Here is an 18,103-nt window from a genome sequence, read left to right as displayed (position 1 = left end):
CACGTCTGAGTTTGGCCAGCCCCCCCCCCCCCGCTCCCTGCCGCGGGGCCCCGCCCCCGCCCTCAGTCCTTGAACCTGCGGGCTGCCTGCATCTTGCGGTAGTAGCTCTCTGCCTCTGCCTCCGCCGCCTCCCGCTCGCACAGCACCAGGCCGCCCGCTTTGCGCCGCAGCGTTGACTCTTGGCTGGCTGGCCCCAGGGCCCCGTCGGCCACGCCCAGCGGTGGCAGTCCCTCGCCTGTGGCCAGGTTGACGGTGGCCACGGCCCCGAACCGTGGCTCCTCCTGGTCCACGTCACCAACAGAGGAGCCTGGGGACACGCCCGGGGGCTTCGGTCCCCCACGGAAGCCACGAGCCAGGTCCCCCAGCTCGTAGCTGCCCTCCCCCTCAGCCCCCTTGGCCCCGCCGCCCACCGCCTTCCACTCCCAGGGCCCGTTACCCGCAGACAAGTGGACCACGGGGTGGTGGGGCGCATGGGCGTCGATGGTGACGATGCTGGCGGAGTCACGGTCTGACGGCGACCTGTACTGGGAGGAGTCGGAGCTGGCGCTGGAGGACGAGGCCGTCTCGGCCGCCTTGGGGCCCGGCCCGCCTGGGGCCTTGGACATGGCGATGACCTGCAGCAGCCGTGGCGGGTTGGCCACGCGGGGCTGCGTGGAGGCCGCGGCCGCCACGGCGCCACTCTTCTCTGCCATCATGAGCCACTTGGCCCGCACGGCCGCGCTGCTCTTGGGGGACAGGCCTGCCGCAGCCTGGACCCCCTCCTCGGGGATGTGCACCAGCGGCTGCGGGCCAGCCCGCGGCGGGAGGATGACCCGCGGCCCGAACCCCGGCCGTGCCTGGACTGTGGGGTACAGTGAAGGCGGGGCTGGATCCCCTTCTTCCCCCTCCTCGTCCTCGTCTTCATCCTCATCCTCCTCCTCCTCCTCCTCTTCCTCGGCCATGGGCTCCGCCGGCGCCCGCAGGTGCGCAGGGCTGGCCTCGTCCGGTAGCCCCAGGCCGCGGCCCTCCAGCGACTTCTGCTTCCACTCGCTGATGAGCTGCTTGGATCGCGAGGCGTCCAGGGGCACGTGGATGGTCATGTGGCGGCGGGCGGGGTCATCGAGCGAGGGCGTGCTGACGCGGGGCAGCGTGTGGCTGAAGGTCACCATGTTCTCCTTGCCCATGGGGCTGCGTGGGGCCAGCAGGTCCACGTCCACGCTGGCCCGCTTCAGGCTGCCCAGTGAGGTCTTGTCGCGGGCCACAGGCCGGGGTACACCCTCCAGCCGCCCGGGGGGGCCCAGCTCGTCGGTGCTCACGGACTTGTTCTGCTGGTACACCGAGTCGTGGCCCCGCTGGGTCAGCGCCCGCAGCGCATCCTTGGCAGGCGCCGGGGCCACTGGTCTCTCTGCCGGCGGGGCCTGGAAGTTGCCCACAGCGTGGCAGGCCTAAGGATGAGACACGGGCTGGGCGTGGGGCCGGCAGCCAGAGACCAGGGTCCCCACCAAGCCACAGACTTGCCGTGGGGGTCCGAGAGGGGAAGTCCACCTTTCTCCCCATGGGACAAATTCTGGCTTCAGTTCGCTCACTCTGCACATTGGGCAGGTCTGGGCCCGTGAGATTCTGCCTCTAGCTACCAAGGGACAAAACTCAGCAAAGTCCCCCAGGGTGGGGCTGGCCACCCCCCTCAGACCTCCCCCTGGGCACCCGGGCCTCTCCCCTCAGCCCCTCACCAGGTAGGCAGCGATGCCAGCACCAATGAGGAAGCCGGCGTAGACGTCCACGGGGTGGCTGCGGTACTGCGTGATCTGGGTGAGGCCACAGACGCCCGCCGCGATGGCAAAGGAGAACACCAGAATGGGCTTCAGCAGCTTGGTGGCGTCCGAGATGACCGAGTTGAAATACATCTGCAGGGGGGCAGGCTGGGCGGTCAGGGCAGCCGGTCCTGCGGGGGTGTCCAGGGCATGGGGCTGGGCCGGCCAGGACTCACCGACACGTAGACAGCAGCGAAGGCGGACAGAGTGGCGTGCTGGGATGGGAAGGTCTTCCTGCAAGAGGCACCCGGGTGAGCCCCGCCAGCTCTGGGCCCCTGCCTCGGTTTCCCTGCATGCTCCACGGGACAGGGGCCGGACACGCTCACCGTGCAGACAGGATGGCGTGGGTGTCACGGCCGGAGCAGATGTCCTGCGTGATGTAGGGGTTGGCCTCACATGACGTGCCCAGCAGGGTGTAGTTGGGTTTGCAGACCGTCAGGAAGAACGGTGCGTGGTAGCCCGTGGCCAGCTGGATGACGTCGGTCACCAGGGCTGTGGCACACAGGCCGAACACGTGGACGCCTGCGGGGTGGGAGGGTTAGGGCCGGGCGCGGGAGCTGGGGCCAGACCCGCCACCCTCAGCGTGCAGACGCCGTGGGGGACTCACCTACAAAGCGCACCGTCCGCCGAAGGAAGGAGTTGAAGTTGCAGCCGCCGGCGTGGATGCTGCCCTCGGGCCCGCCCGGGCCCCCACTGCGGCCCCACAGCCGGGACTGCATGCAGTACAGCAGGCCCTCGCCCACCATGATCTGCCAGACGGGGAGGTGCTCAGTCGGGCTCCCGGCCGCGGTGCCCACAGCCGGCCCCGCCCCGCACCAGGACTCACCGAGGCCGCAGGCGCAGCGAAGGCCAGGCTGAGGAGCATGAGCAGTGGGATGAGCTCCTCGCTGGTCTCCACGTAGGGCATGGAGAGCGCGCGGTCGTAGCACTGGAAGCCCACCTTGGCCGGCTTGAAGAGGTCGGTCAGCTCCAGGAAGTAGAGAGACACGACGGAGGACGCCACTATGGGCAGCTGCAGGAACAGGACTGGCCAGGGTCACGCCACACTCGCTGACGGAGTCATCCGCCCATGAATTCAGTCCCTTCACTGATTCATTCCACCTATCCACATGTCCGGGCTGCTGCCGTTCACCCACGGATCAGCTCACTCAGCAATCCGGTGACCCACCACCCATCTGGGTAACATCCACAGATCCATCCATCCAACAGAGCCGTTCCTACACCCCTCACTCACTCACTGATCCACTAATCAGCCCATCCATCAACATTCCTTCCATGCATCCATCCATCTGTTCACGCATGCTTCCTTCCTTCCATCCATCCATCCATCCATCAATCAACCCACACCCATCCACCCACCCATCTATTCATCCATCAGTCCATCATCCAACCATCAACCCTACCCACCCACCCATCCATCCATCATCTTCCATCATCCAGTCATCAATCCACCATCCATTCATCCACTTATACTTCCTTCCTTCCATCCACCTATCCATCCATTTACTCACCCATCCACACATCTAACCATCCATTCATCAGCCCACCCATTCCCTCATCCATCCATCATTCATTTATCCAAACACCCATCCATCCATCCAACTTCCAACATCCATTCATCCATTTATTTATTATCCATCCATCTGACCACCCACCCACCCACTCATGCTTCCTTCCTTCCTTCCATTCATCCATCCATCCACCCACCCACCCATAGGTAGTCCATCCACCTACATTTCCATCCTTCCCTCCTCCTTCCCTTCCACTCACCTACCCACCCATCCATCCATCATCCATCCATCAATCCACCATCAATCCAACCACCCATCTATCCATCCACCCACTCATCTATCCATCATCCAACCATCCACCCACGCTTCCTTCTGTCCATCCACCCACCCATGCATCCACCCATCTATTCATCATCCGTCAACCCATGCTTGCATCCTTTTTTCCTTTCACCCATCCATCAACACACCTACCCATCAGCCATCCATCAACCCAACCACCCATCCATCTATCCAACACCCACCCCCCCATTCATCCATCATCCATTCATGCTTCCACTCAACCACTCACCCATCCACCCACACATTGATCCACCCTTCCTTCCTTCCAGCTAGCTATCCTACCCACCCACCAATCCATCCTCCCATCCATCCATCCATCCATCCATCAACCCACCCATCCACTCATCCATTCATCCAAACACCCATCCCTCCATCCATCAACTTACAACATCCATCTATCCATTTATTCAGTTTTAATCCATCTGGCCACCCACCCACCTACCCACCCACCCACCCACCCTTCCATCCATCCACCAATCCTCCATCCATCAATCCATCATCTTCAATTATCCATCCATCAATACACCATCCATTCATCCACCCATTCATGCTTGCTTCACTCACCACCCATCCACCCACCCACCCATCTATCCATCCATAATCCATCCACCCATTCATCCATCCATTATCCATCCATTCATCATCCATCCTTCAATTATCTTCCATCATCCATCCATCAATCCACCTCCATTCATCCATCCATTCACTCGTTTCCTTCCATCCATCCACCCACCCATCCATGCATCATCCATCCATCCACCCACACTTACTACCCTCCACTTACCCACCCACCCACCCATCCATCCACTTACCCATCCATTCATCAACCCACATACCCATCCAACCATCACCCCCATCCATCGTTCATCCATCCATCCCTCCCATCCATCATTCATCCATCCATTCATCCATAATGTAGCCATGAATTCACCATCCATCCATCCACTTATCCTTCCTTCCTTCTTCCATCTGTCCATTAACCAATTCATCCATCCATCAATCCACCATCCACTCATCCATCTACTCATGCTTGTTTGCTTGCTTTCCTCCTTCCTTTCATCCATCTATTCACACATCCATCAACCAACCCACCCATCCATCAACCACCCATCATCTTCCATCAATCCACCAACCATCCATCAACGCATCCTTCCTTCCATTCATCCAGCCACCTATCATCCATCCATCCAGCATCCACCCATCTATCCATTCATCATCTTCCATCACCTATTCCTAACCTAAACCCACCATCCATCCATCCATCCACTCATCCTTCCATCTAGCCATCCATCCATCAGTCTACCGTCCATACATCTACTATTCATGCTTGCTTGCTTCCTTTCTTCCTTCCATTTATTCATCCATCCATCCACCTACTCACCCATCCATCCATCCATAACCCCACACACCCATCCATCATCTTCCATCATCCATACATCAATCCACCATCCATACACCCACTCATTCTTCCTTCCATCCATCCATCATCTTCTAACATCAATTCATCAATCAACCATCCATTCATTCATCCACTTATGCTTCCTTCCTTCCTTCCATCCATCTATCCATCCATTTACTCACCCATCCATACATCTACCCACCAGTCCACCCAACCATCTATCCATCAACCCACCCACCCACCCATCCATCATCCATCCATCCACCTCTAACCATCTATCCATCCACTCATGCTTCCTTCCTTTGATCCGCCCATCCATCCCTTCGTCCTTCCTTCCATCCATCAATCTATCCACCCACACACCCATCAACCCGTCCACCCATCCATCCATTCATCCACCCAAACACCCATCCATCAGCTTCCAACATCTACCCATTCATTTATTCATTATCCATCTATCTGAACACCCATCCACCCACCCATTCAGCCTCCCATCCATCATCCACCCATAAATCCACCCTCCATCCACCCACCCACCCATCATCCATCCGTCTACCCATCCATCATCCATCCATCCATCTACACTTCCTTCCTTCCTTCCTTCCTTCCACCCACCTATCCATTCATTCAGCAACCCACCCACCCATCATCCCTCCATTCACCCATCATCTTCCAGTATCTATCAATACACCATCCATCCATCCACTTGCCCTTCCTTTCTCCCATCCATCCATCCATCCATCCATGCACATCCATCCATCAATCCACTATCCATTCATCCATCTACTCATGCTTGCTTCCTTCCTTCCATCGACCCATCCATCTATCTGTATATCCATCCACTTACTCACCCATTCATCCATCAGCCCACCCCCTACTCATCCATCCAAGCCTATCTACCCCCCATCAGCCCACCCCCATCCATCCATCCACCTATCTACCCATTCAACAATCATCATCCTTTCATCCAAACACCCATCCCTCTGTCCATCAACTTCCAAAATCTAACCATCCATTTACTCATTATACATCTGACCACCCATCTTTCCTCCCATCAATCATCCATCCACCCACTTACTCATCCATATTCCATCCACCCATCCAACCACACACCCACCCACCCTTCCACCCACCCACCCATCCATCCACCCACCCATCCATCCATCCATCACCTTCCATCATCCATCCATCAATCCACCATCCATCCACTCATCCTTCCTTCCTTCCAACCATCCATCATCCCACTCATCCATCATCCATTCAACCAAACACCTATCCCGTCCATCAACTTCCAACATCCATCTATCCAGTTATTCATTTTCCATCAGACCACCCTCCTACTCATCTGTCCATCCATCCATCCATCCTCCCTTCCTTCCATCCATCCATCATACATCCATCCTGCCATCAATCCACCCACCCACACACCCATCCATCCACCCACCCACACACCCATCAAACCATCCACCCATCCCTCCATCAGCCCACCCATCCATTCACGCATCCATCCTCCCATCTATCATGCATCAATCCTACATCCATTCACCCACCCATTCATGCTACTTGATTCCTTCCTTCCATCCATCCATACACTACCCATCCATCCACCTGTTCATCCATCTATTCATTTGTCATTCATCCGTCCTCTCCCATTATCCACCCATCAATCCATCATCCATCTATCTACTCATTCTTCCTCCAACCCACCCACCCACCTATGCATCCACCCACCCACCCATCTACCTATCCTTCCCTCCACCTACCCATCCATCATCTGTCCACCCACCTACACTTCCTTCCACCCTTCCCTTCTTCCTTTCTTCCACCCTTCCCTTCTTCCTTTCTTCCACCCACCAATCCTTCCACCCACCAATCTTTCCACCCATGCTTGCTTGCTTCCTTCCATCTACCCACGCATCTATCATCTGTCCATCATTTTCCATTATCATCCATACATCAAACCACCATCCATCCATCCACTCATCCTTCCTTCCTTCCATCCATTCATCCATCAATCTTCCATCATTCATTCATCAATCCGCTGTCCGTCCATTCACCTACTTATGCTTCCTTCCTTCCATCCATCCATCCCACTCATCCTTCCTTCCTTCCATCCATTCATCCATCAATCTTCCATCATTCATCCATCAATCAATCCGCTGTCCATTCATTCACCTACTTATGCTTCCTTCCTTCCATCCATCCATCCCACTCATCCTTCCTTCCTTCCATCCATCATTCCATCAATCTTCCATCATTCATCCATCAATCCGCTGTCCATTCATTCACCTACTTATGCTTCCTTCCTTCCATCCATCCATCCCACTCATCCTTCCTTCCTTCCATCCATCATTCCATCAATCTTCCATCATTCATCCATCAATCCGCTGTCCATTCATTCACCTACTTATGCTTCCTTCCTTCCATCCATCCATCCCACTCATCCTTCCTTCCTTCCATCCATCATTCCATCCTACCATCCGCCCATCCACAGATCCATCCATCCACCTACACCTTCCTTCACTCCTTCTTCCCTTCCTTCCACTCATTACCCAACCATTCATCTGTCATCCATCAATCCATCATCTCCCATCATCCATACAGGAATCCACAATCTATCCACCCACCCACCCATCCATCGACCCAATCTTCTACCCAACATCCAACCATCCACCCATGCTTGCTTCCTTTTGCCCCTTCATCCATCCATCAACCCATCCACAGATTCACCCACCCATCCATCGACCCACCCACCCACCCATCTGGCCATCACTCACCCACCCATTCATCCATCCATCATCCATCCTTCCATCATCTTCCATCAGCTATCAATCCACCTCCATCCACTCACCCAACCATTCCATCAGCCATCCATTCATTCCATCATCCATCCATTCAATCCACCTCTATCCATCCATCATCTTCCATCATCCATCCATCTATCCACAAATTCGTGCTTCCTTCCTTCCTTCCATCCACTCACCCACCCATGAATCCATTCATCTTTCCACCCAACCATCCATCCATCCACCCAGGCTTCCTTCCATCCACCCACCCATCCATCCATAAATCAACTATCCATCCACTTACCCATCTATCAACCCAACCATCCACTCATCCATCAATCATCCATTCATTCAAACACCCATCCCTCTGTCCATCAACTTCCAATATGCTTCTGTCCATTTATTCATTTCCCCTCCAGCCGACCACCCAGCCAGCCAGCCATCATCCATCCATAAATCCACCATGCATCCATCCACTTACTCATCCATCCATTAACCCACCCATCCACTCATCCATCAAGCTTCCATTCATCCGACATCCACCCATCCATCCTCCCATCCATCATCCATCATCTGCCATCATCCGTCCACTCATACTTGCTTCACTTACCCATCCATCCATCAACCCACCCACCCTTCCACTCATCCATCAATCATCCATTCATCCATCCATCCATCCATGCACCCACCCACCCACCCATCCATCCATCTACCCACCCATCATCCATCCACCCACCTATACTTCCTTTTTTCTTTTCTTCCACCCACCCATCCATCCATCAAGCCACCCATTTCCCCCATCCAACTATCATCCATCCATCCATCCATCCATCCTCCCTTCCTTCCATCCATCCATCCATCCAAGCACCCATCCTCCAAACATCATCTTCCATCATCCATCTACCAATCCACCATCCATTCATCCACCCACTCATGCTTGCCTCCTTCCTTTCTTCCGTCAATCCATCCATCCATCCACCCATCCATCAGTCCATCCATCCACCCACTCACCACTTCATTCATCTCTCTCCTCCAGCTACCCTTGCTGTCTCGAGCAACCTAGAAACAACAGACAGGTTCCTGCCTCTGGGCCTTTCCTCTCAGGGATAGAAGGACGCACTTAGACACTCCTCTGGGGTGTCTGGTCCTCCTCGGAGACCCCCTTCCCGGCACCAGTCTCTCCATCCCTTGCGCTGCTTTATTTCCTCTGCACCCTGTACCTCTATGTGCCAACTTCACACTCAGCCCTGAGAAGATGGGCATCTGGTCCATGGCAGGTGCTGAATAAATGAACGAATTCTTTGAATCACTCATTTGTGCAACTGTCCTTCTGCACACCCTGATCATGTGTCCTCAGGCGATAGGCACACAGCACACATGACACTCCTGCTCACCGCAGCCGTGACGAACGGGCAGGAGGCTGAGGTTCAGGAAAACTGAGCTGCGTTTGACCAAGTCGCAGACATGGCGCCCGAGGAGGGCAGGGGGGCAGGATCTACCCCTCACTCACTCACCCACTCGTGCTGCAAAGCTATTGAGCAGATTCCAGTGGAACCTTCTTATGGAAGCAGAACCTCCCAGTGTCCTCTGCCTCCCCTTCTGGTCCAAGGATCTCAAATTAAAACCCCCAACAGGGCCAGGTGGGGCTGGCACATCTGGGGACCAGAGAGTAGGCGGGCCCCTAACGGAGCCCAGCTGCCTTGGGAATCCCCCACCTCCAACTCGATTTGTACGGCTCCTTGAGAGAGGCCTCAGGCCCTCCATGCGGCCCTGGCCGGGGGCTCCCAGAGGGGAAGTGCCAAAGGTGGGGCTGCAGGAGCTGGGCTGGTGTGCAAGGAATGTTTATTGAGTGCCTGCTGCATGTAGGCATGAGGCCCAAGGCAGTTAAATGAAGCCACCTGCCTGGGCTTGCATCCTGGCCCCACCTCTTCCCGACGCCTCAGTTTCCCCAGCTGAAAACAGGACCAATAAAGTGGCCACCACCCAGGGCTTCAATGCAGGACTGGATAAGCAAATACACTGAAAGCGCTTAGAGTCTGGCGCACGTGGATCCTGTGGTAGTATTAGCAGCAGTCAGCGGCTGCCTCCGTGATCACGGTCAGGGTCATCTGGCTCGGGGGGCAGACAGCGTCAGGCCACAAAGAGGGTTTACGTGGGGACTGGGAAGCGCCTTAAAATCACCAAATCTCTCCGCGACAGGGTCGTGCTGAAGACCCCCCACGACTTTCCAAGTGCCAAGCGGTGCGGCTATAGCGCCTGGCCGGCTCCCCTGCTTCCCCTCCAGCCTCTGCCCGCATCTGCCCACCGGGCCAGACTGGAGGGAGAACCGGCGGCCCCTCGTGGCAGGCTGGGTGGTGGGTGGGGGTCCCCCATCAGAGCCCGCCGCCACCTGAAGGCCTGTAAGTGCCTCCGGAATCCCACCACCCGCCTCTCACCGTTTCCCAAGATCCTCGGCTGAAAACCAGGAACCCCTCAGCGCATATCTCTGCACCAAAGGAAGATCACTCACACACACCCACGATGTCGAGCCAACTTGCTTGCTTTGGGGGTGTGTGTGTTTAAAAAAAAAAAAGGAAAAAAAAAAAAAGGAATGGAACACTGGCCGTAAAGGAAATGCAGACCGGGACTGGGTTATATGGTTTTTCACCCACTGGGTCGGTCAAAATCCAGACGCCGCTAACGCTCAGGGCAGACGCAACTGCGGGAAAACAGGCACGCAACGTGGGCGCCTCCGTGGGAGGACTTTGGGGTCTTTCCCGTGTGACCACACCCTGCTCCCCAGGGAGGTACCCTGCAGATAAGCTCTGCACACTTGTGTGGGGTGACACAGGCCAAAGGGCTTCAAGAGTCTCCTTCTAGGAATGTCTGTGAGACACAAAGGCTAGGAAGCACCCGAGTGCCCAACTCCCTGGGGCTGGGGCCCAGCACTGGAGGACTACATGGCAGTGAAAAAGGATGGGGCACCATTTCCTGGGACGATGGTAAGCAACGATCTCCACTAGAAGAAAGCCAAGGGCAGGAACCTGTGTTTGCAAAGGTGGTGGGGGGAGGTTGCATATCTGGTGGACTTAAATGGGTGTGAAAGGTTTTCTAGGAGGGGACACAGGAGAGAGTAGTGGGAAGTGGAGCGGGGTAGGCACCTGGGGAGTGGAGGTGCTGCCTCCGTGATGCCTGGAGAACACTGAGAAGGTACAACCTACTGTAATGAGGATTCAAATGCAGATCTGAAGAATCATCAGATTTCCTGCCCGTTGGGGAGGTACCCACCAGCCTGGGTGACCCTGCACAGGGTGGCGGGGGATGCTGTTTGCTCAGGTCTGGTGGTCCGCCCCCTCTCCACCCACACCTTGTCTGGGCCCCTCGCTGGGGCTGGGTTTCCCCGCACGGCAAGCAGGGTGCACTGTGGGTAACCCAGATGCTAACCATCTAAGTGTGGCTACACGTTGTCTGGTCATTAGCGCTTAGTATGTGCCAGGTGGCTGCATTTACCGCCTTCTACTTTTTAAACACTCAAGAGGCCTTCACTATGTGCCCAGCCTGTTCTATCAGAGCTTGGCGAAGTGCAGGGGCCTCCGTCATTAGCAGAGGAGGGATTTCAACTCAGACCTTCAGGCCTCCGGCCCTCACGCTGGAGGAAGACACCGCATCCATACCCCGCGCCCCGCCCCACCCATGGCCCCCAGCGCCTTGCTCCAGCCCCTTCATGTGCGCAGCTGACCCGTACCCCAGACTGCAGGCCCCGCCTCCCAGCATCTGCCCAGCTCCTGCAGGACAGCCTTCTGCGTCTCTGCAACGCCTACTCGTCCTACAGAGCCCAAGCGGTCTGACCCAGCCCCACCCCCAGGCAGCCTGGCTGTGCCCGTCCCTCGGCGTGGGGGTCCCCGAGGGCCGGCGGAACTGAGGCCTCTGCCCCTCCCCCACCAGCGCGACCACCCCCCCGCCCCACTCACCTCTACGAAGTAGAAGCAGGGCAGAAGCGTCATGCTGTCCTTCGAGCTTTTATTCTTCTCGTTGGTCGAGATCATGGTGCCGGGGGCGCCACAGGCCGTGGTGGGAGGGGACAAAGCCGCGCTGCAGGAGGGAGGGGCGCAGGCTGAGCCCTGGGGGGAAGCGGAGCCCGGCGCCCGCGGAGGGGGGGCGGGCCAGGATGCGCAGGAACCGCCCAGGGAAACTGAGGCCGGGGAGAGGGGAGCCCGCGGCCTCCCCCGCGCGCTGCGGCCCTGCCCGACGCTCCGGCTGCCACTCCGGATGGGGAGCCGGGAGGGGGCTCGGCAAAGAGGGCGGAGACGGCCTGGCCTCCGGGCCTCCGGGCCGGGGTCCGTCCCGCGCGTCAGGGCGGGGGCCTTCGGGACCGGAGGAGCGGTGGGGGTCCTCGCCCAGCCCGAGGGCCCCTCACCTGGCGCGCCGGCGTCCTGTGGGCGGAGCTGGCGGCGACGGGGGCTGCGGCGCGGCTAGCACAAAGCCGGCCCCTCCCCCGCGGGGGCGGAGGGGAGGCGGGGAGGGAGGGGCCCCGCCCGGCCCGAGACCCCGCGCCCGGCGGCCTAGAGGCGGCGCTAGGGGCGGGGGCTCTTTGTTTCGACGCGTCGGGGGCGCCGCGCGCGTGCGTCCGTCGCCGTCCCCGCGCCCCGTGCTCCCGCCCCCTCAGTCTCTGGGTCTGCGGGGTCTCGGTCTCCCGCCGGGGCGGGCATGGGCCGGGGTTTGCGGGCTCCTCCCCTCCCGGACCTCTCGGATGGGCCCGGGGAGCCCCATCGAGGCCGGGCGCTGGGAGAGTGTCCTGGTCTCCGGGTTTCTCGCCTCTCTGCCCCCCTTCCCCGGCGCGCCTTTCCATGGCGAGCTCCCGGGCGCCCGAGCCTTCGGGAGACAAAAGAAGCTGGGGGGTGGGGGGCCGCCCTCACTCCCGGGCCCCCGCACCGCGCACCGCCCACCTGTCCCCTGCGCCCCGCCGGGGTCCTCCGCTCCGCTCGTCCAAACCCGGCCCCTCGCCGGGCCCACAGCATCCAGGACGCACGGCCCTGGATGCCCCGGGATGCGCGGGCGGCGGTAGGGCCCCCGTGGTGAATTCACGTGAGGCTCACTTAGGCAGCGCTTGCTCTTTGCAGGTGTTTCCACACACAGCCATGTGGGGTGGGACCAGCTGACCGTCATTTGACAAGTTGGGAAGCTGAGGCCCCCGGGAACTTAAATCTCTGTCCACGGTCTCCAGGCCCCGCTGAGAACTGGAACAGACCCCCCAAAATCCCGCAGTTAAGCGTCCAGTTAAGGTCGGGGGTGAGGGCTGCACGGATGGATAACCTGGTGTGTGCAGCCACTGGGCTTTATTCGCACGCAGCTGTTCACACTCCAACCTGGTCCTGGCCGTGGCCCTTCTTGTTTTAAGAGACTCAGCTGCATGTGTCTTCAAAGGTGACTGTATGCGCGGTTAAGGGTTTGAATCCCACCGGGGCCTCCATTTGCTCACCTGGAAATGGGCATAACAAGGCCACTTTGCGCATGGGGCACACCGGAGCTCTCTGTCCTGCCTCCCCAGGCCTGATGCCCACTGGGCCTCGGTTTCCCTGCCAGCCAGGGGCGGAGCCAGGGCTGGGCAGACGTTGGGAATCCCGGCGTTGAAAGGTGACCACAAACAGCCCTCAGGAGGCGGGAGGAGGGGAAAATGGGGCAATCGCTCTTGGGGGCCTCCTGGGGGGGGCAGGAGCAGGAAGGGGTGTCCTGGGAGACCCTCCTGACAGTTCAGGGCAACAGGAGAGGGTCTGGGGGAATATCCGGAGCCGGGGTGGGGGTCTTCTTCCTGTCAATCCCCAGTGGTGGAGGAGCCAGGCCCGGCTGTGATGGCACATGGCCCAGCAGTGGGGCCTGGACTTGCTTCTTGGGCACTAGGGAGCCATGGCGGAGTTTAGAGCAAGGAGGAGGGATTGAGCACGCTGCTGCTCAAAGACTCTTGCACGTATTAACCCACTCGATGCTCACCACAGCTCTACTGGGGGTGCGGCAGGAACTGTTCACGTCCTGGTACCCAGACAGGGAAACAGGGCCGGAGAGGGGCCCTTGAGGCCACCCAAGTAGGAAGGGATGGACCCGTGGGCTCTGGAGTCACCCATCTCTCTGGCTGTGCTCTGTGCAAGACAGCAGCCTGGTCCACGGGCAAGGACAGGGTGGGCGGCAAGTTGGGGCCTCAGGAGGGAGGACGCACCGGTGGGATCCAGGGAGAGTGGAGACGGGAGGCAAACTTGGGGGGACACTGGTCTGAGGCAGAGGCCATGCAGGGGACACAGCTGGGCGGTGGGACCGTGAGACTCGGCAGGGACCAGGCCTGAGCCCCAGGACCCCACCCTTCAGGCTGGGTGGAGGACTGCAAGTCTGCCCTGACCCCTGCTCCCGCCACCCTCCACAGTCCTGCCCTGCAAGAGCCCCCCCCCCAAGGCCCCAAACAGGAACTGGTGTCCTAGTGTCCTGAGACATGGGGTCCACCACCAGCCCCAACCTCTTGGTGTCTCCTTGGAAATAAATCCTATTTTTTTTTAAATTGAGGTGTCAAAAATAAGTAAAAGTAAAAATAAAAATTAAAAATTGAGGTGAAATTCACATGACATAAGATCAGCCATCTTAAAGTATCACATCCGCTGGTTTTTGGAAGGAACATTCACAGAGTTGTGCAACCAGCTAATTCTAGAACATTCCATCTCCTCCAAAGAAACCCCATTTCCTTCAGCTATTATTCCCCTAACCCCCTAACCCCCCAGCCCCTGACAACCAGGAACCCACTGTCTGTCTCTGTGGATCTGCCTGATCTGGACGTTTCCCATCAATGGAATCACACACTGTGTGTCCTTCTGTGTCTGGCTTCTCCCACTGAGCATCATGTTCTCGGGGTCTATCCACGTGGTAGCGAGTGTCAGAGCTTCACCCCTTTTCACGGCTGAGTGATGCTCCCATGTGTGAAGGGACACGTCTGTCTGTTGAAGGGCATTTGTGTTGCGTCCACCATTTGGCCACTGTGAACACACGTGTGCAGGTATCTGAGACCCTGTCTTTCGTTCTCTTGGGCACGCACCTAGGAGTGGAACTGCTGAGTAATATGATAATTCGGTGATTAACGTTTTGAGGAGCTGCCAGGCCTTCCCCAGCCACGGCACTATTTTACATCCCTGCCAGCCTGTCTGAGGTTCCAATTTCCCACCTCCTCACCAACACTATTTTTTCTGCCCTTTTCATTCCAGCCATCCTAGTGGGTATGAAGTGGTGTCTCGCTGTGGTTTTGATTTGTGCATTTCCCTGATGACTAATAATTTTGAGCATCTTTTCACGGCATGTTGGCCATTTGTGTATCTTGGGAGAAATGTCTATTCAAATCCTTTGTCCATTTTTAAGTGGATTGTTTGTCTTTTTGTTGTTGAGTTGTGAGAGTTCCTTATATATTCTGGATACTCAACCCTGTCTTTCTCTCCCCTTGGCCTCATCTCTTGCCCAGGTTCTGAGTGCCTGAAACCTCTGAAGACCCTGCTTCGAGGACAGGGAAGGGGAGACAACCTCTCCAGGACCACTTGGCTCTGGGGGCTCCATGGCCGCACCTGCCCACTTTAGAGATGCACAGACTGAGGGCGGGAGAGTGACCTGGCCAGGTGCCCACAGATAAAAACCCTGTAAGTGAAAAGCTGGACACAGAAGACACGCAGTGTGTGATTCCATTGATGGGAAACGTCCAGAACAGGCAAATCCACAGATGGAGAGTGGGTTCATGATTGTCAGGGGCTGGGGGATGGGAGGGGGAGTGACTGCTGATGGGGCCGGGGCTTCTTTTGAGGTGATGGAACGTTCTAAAATTGGGGTGGTGGCTGCGTAACTCTGTGAAGATACTAAAAACGATGGAATTGCACAATTTAAACAGATGAATTGTGTGGTACTCGAATTATATCTCAATAAAGCTGTTTAAAAAAAATAAAAAGCAGTAAAAACACACACATGGAAAAGCCAGCAGGACTCAGTCCCAGGACAGGTGGGCAGTGGTGGAACCCCCAGCACTCAGGCCAGAAAGCCAAGCGGAGCCCCCATTGTGAGTGGCACGGCTGGGTGTCAGCCTCACCCACATCTGATGGGTCACCCACCGTACAGAGGGGAGGATGGGGCACAGGGTGGGCAGTTGGAGGGCCCAGGCAGGCCCCAGGAGCGGTTGGCTCTGGAGGCCTTGGGCAACTTCCCCTGTTCCTGACGGGAGGGGCCGGGCCCTGGGTCGGGGGTGTGCCGATGGCCAAGGCCCCAGGTATAAGGGCGCCACCATCCCAGCCACCCCCATCGGCCCCCATCATGACGGCACTCAGACTCCTGGGCCTGCTGGCCGGCCTGCTGGCGACCTCCAGGGCTGGTGAGTGCCTGCCCCAGGCCAGACGTCCCCATCCATGCAGGGATCCAGCTGCAGGGGACAGGCCCTGGTGGAAGGGACCAGTGGGCGCCAGCCCCTGCTTCCCTGGACTCAAGGCTCAGGGAGGGAAAGCGACCTGGCCCAGGCCGCACAGCCAGGCTGGCCCTGACTAGCCCTGGGAGGGTGGGTCCCTGTCCTTTTTAGGGAACAGGGGGGCGGGAGGCCGGGGTTGGGGCTGAAACCGGGGGAGCTGCAATGCACCCTCTCCCCAGGCTCGGCCCCCCTGGCGGACATCGTGGGTGGCAGGAAGGCCCAGCGGCAGGAATTCCCATTCCTGGCCTCCATTCAGACCCAAGGGCGGCACTTCTGCGGGGGCGCCCTGATCCACCCCGGCTTCGTCCTGACAGCCGCCAGCTGCTTCCAAAGCCGGTGAGGAGGGAGCCACAGGGTGGGGAGGGGGGCTCGGAGAGGGAGAGAGCTGGGGGATTCCTGGGGGAGCGGTGCCTGGTAGGTGAGGAGAGGGTCTTGGCGAGGGGGAGGGGTCTTAGGAAGGGTTGAGGGGCTTGGAGAGGGAAATGGGGGGACCCAGGATAGGAAGGGGGCCCAGGAGGGTCTCGATCTGGAAACAGAGGGGAGATAACGGCTGCAGAAGGAAGGAAGGAGGTTTGACCATCCCTGCTGTCCTTCCTTTGGCTCCTGGGCTGTGGTTCAGCGGGCTAGGAATTCCCTGCCTTATTTGCAAAGCTGCTCTCCATCCATGCCCGGGCCCTGGGGTGGGTGTGGAAGGTTAGGGACTTCCCCACAAGCCCCCAGGACTGCCCCAGCCTGGTGTCTGCCCCCACCTGCTCTTAGCAACACCAGGATCGCCACTGTGGTGCTGGGGGCCTACAACCTGAGGCGAAGGGAGAGGTCCCGGCAGACTTTCTCCATCAGGAGCATCAGTGAGAATGGCTATGACCCCCAAGAGAACCTGAACGACGTGCTGCTGCTGCAGGTGGGGAGAGGGGTGGGGGGGCTGACAACGGCCTGCGGGGCTCAGGAGGGATGAGCCACGGGGACGGAGCCTGTGGTTAAATCATACAGCCAAGTGCACAATCCATTTAGCTAGCCTCTGGATCCTGGACACAGTAGCTGGGCTAACTTACCCTCCCCACCAGCAGCATTTAAAACTGCCCATTTCTCTACGTCATTACTGACACTGCATAATATGATTTTTAAAAATTTTCTGTCAGTAGTGACGGGGGATGGTACCTTGTTTTATCTGCACTTTCCTGGGCAAGCTCTTCACCTTCAGGGTCTCTCAAACCACCTTTGCGATAAGAACGACTGATTCCTTCTCTGGAGGAACCAGAGGCCCAGCGAGGTAAAGTCACTTGGCCAGGACCCCACGGCCAGTTACTGCCTAAACTGGCCAGGACCCAAACCACTTTACAGACCAAAACTCATGTAGCTGCCGCCCTGGCTCCCAGCTGGGCCCCGTGAGGCTCTGGTCCCCAGCTCCGCCCTCTCCTGACTCAGTTTCCCTCCCCAGCTGGACCGTCAGGCCAACCTCACCAGCAGCACCGTGGCAGTGGTACCACTGCCCCCACAGAATGCCACGGTGGAAGCTGGCACCAACTGCCAGGTCGCAGGCTGGGGCGCCCGAAAGCATAGAGGGCGTCTCTCCCGAGTCCCAAGGGTCGTGAACGTCACTGTGACCCCGTCAGACCAGTGTCGCCCGAACAATGTGTGCACCGGTGTCCTTACCCGCCGGGGTGGCATCTGCCAGGTACGGGCTGGGTGTGACCTGGGGTGGGCTCCAGGTGGTGGGAAAAGCAAGGACAAGTGCCAAGCTCTGGGCTGGGGGCTGGAAACACGACAGGGAACAGGACAGGGTAGGGTCTGCCCGTTTGGAGCCAGGGGCTCCCAGACCTTGTGTGTAG

The 18,103-nt window shown here is 58.1% G+C and overlaps 2 protein-coding genes across 2 annotated transcripts in view; one reads left to right on the top strand and one right to left on the bottom strand.

Annotated features, from left to right (window-relative positions):
• Positions 1-16: 16 nt before the first annotated feature.
• Positions 17-11,870, bottom strand: PLPPR3 (phospholipid phosphatase related 3). The gene is made up of 7 exons (XM_007460408.1): positions 11,776-11,870; positions 2,617-2,802; positions 2,398-2,539; positions 2,117-2,312; positions 1,967-2,024; positions 1,710-1,883; positions 17-1,424 (listed from the first exon to the last, which is right to left on the bottom strand). The coding sequence occupies exons 1-7, from the start codon at positions 11,848-11,850 to the stop codon at positions 63-65; spliced, it is 2,193 nt and encodes a 730-aa protein (XP_007460470.1). The 5' UTR covers positions 11,851-11,870; the 3' UTR covers positions 17-62.
• Positions 11,871-16,126: 4,256 nt separating this feature from the next.
• AZU1 (azurocidin 1) overlaps positions 16,127-18,103 on the top strand; it is a 2,601-nt gene continuing 624 nt past the window's right edge. Inside the window, exons 1-4 of the mRNA XM_007460449.1 lie at positions 16,127-16,184; positions 16,454-16,610; positions 17,034-17,175; positions 17,713-17,949. Of these exons, the coding sequence (XP_007460511.1) occupies positions 16,127-16,184; positions 16,454-16,610; positions 17,034-17,175; positions 17,713-17,949 (594 nt within the window). The remainder of the gene's footprint in view (positions 16,185-16,453; positions 16,611-17,033; positions 17,176-17,712; positions 17,950-18,103) is intronic.

This window comes from Lipotes vexillifer, unplaced genomic scaffold (assembly GCF_000442215.2).
Source record: "Lipotes vexillifer unplaced genomic scaffold, Lipotes_vexillifer_v1.1 scaffold225, whole genome shotgun sequence".
NCBI classification, from domain to species: Eukaryota; Metazoa; Chordata; class Mammalia; order Artiodactyla; family Lipotidae; genus Lipotes; species Lipotes vexillifer.
Note: the sequence above shows the minus strand (reverse complement) of the source record. Positions and strands in the feature narration are given on the sequence as shown.

Excerpts from the sequence above, each read along its gene's own strand:
- PLPPR3 (XM_007460408.1), bottom strand. The coding sequence starts at position 11,850 with ATGATCTCGACCAACGAGAAGAATAAAAGCTCGAAGGACAGCATGACG. Across the intron at positions 2,313-2,397 it reads GCGGACGGTGCGCTTTGTAG|GCGTCCACGTGTTCGGCCTG; the intron begins GTGAGTCCCCCA and ends CCCACCCCGCAG. Across the intron at positions 1,884-1,966 it reads TCGCTGCTGTCTACGTGTCG|ATGTATTTCAACTCGGTCAT; the intron begins GTGAGTCCTGGC and ends GCCCCCCTGCAG.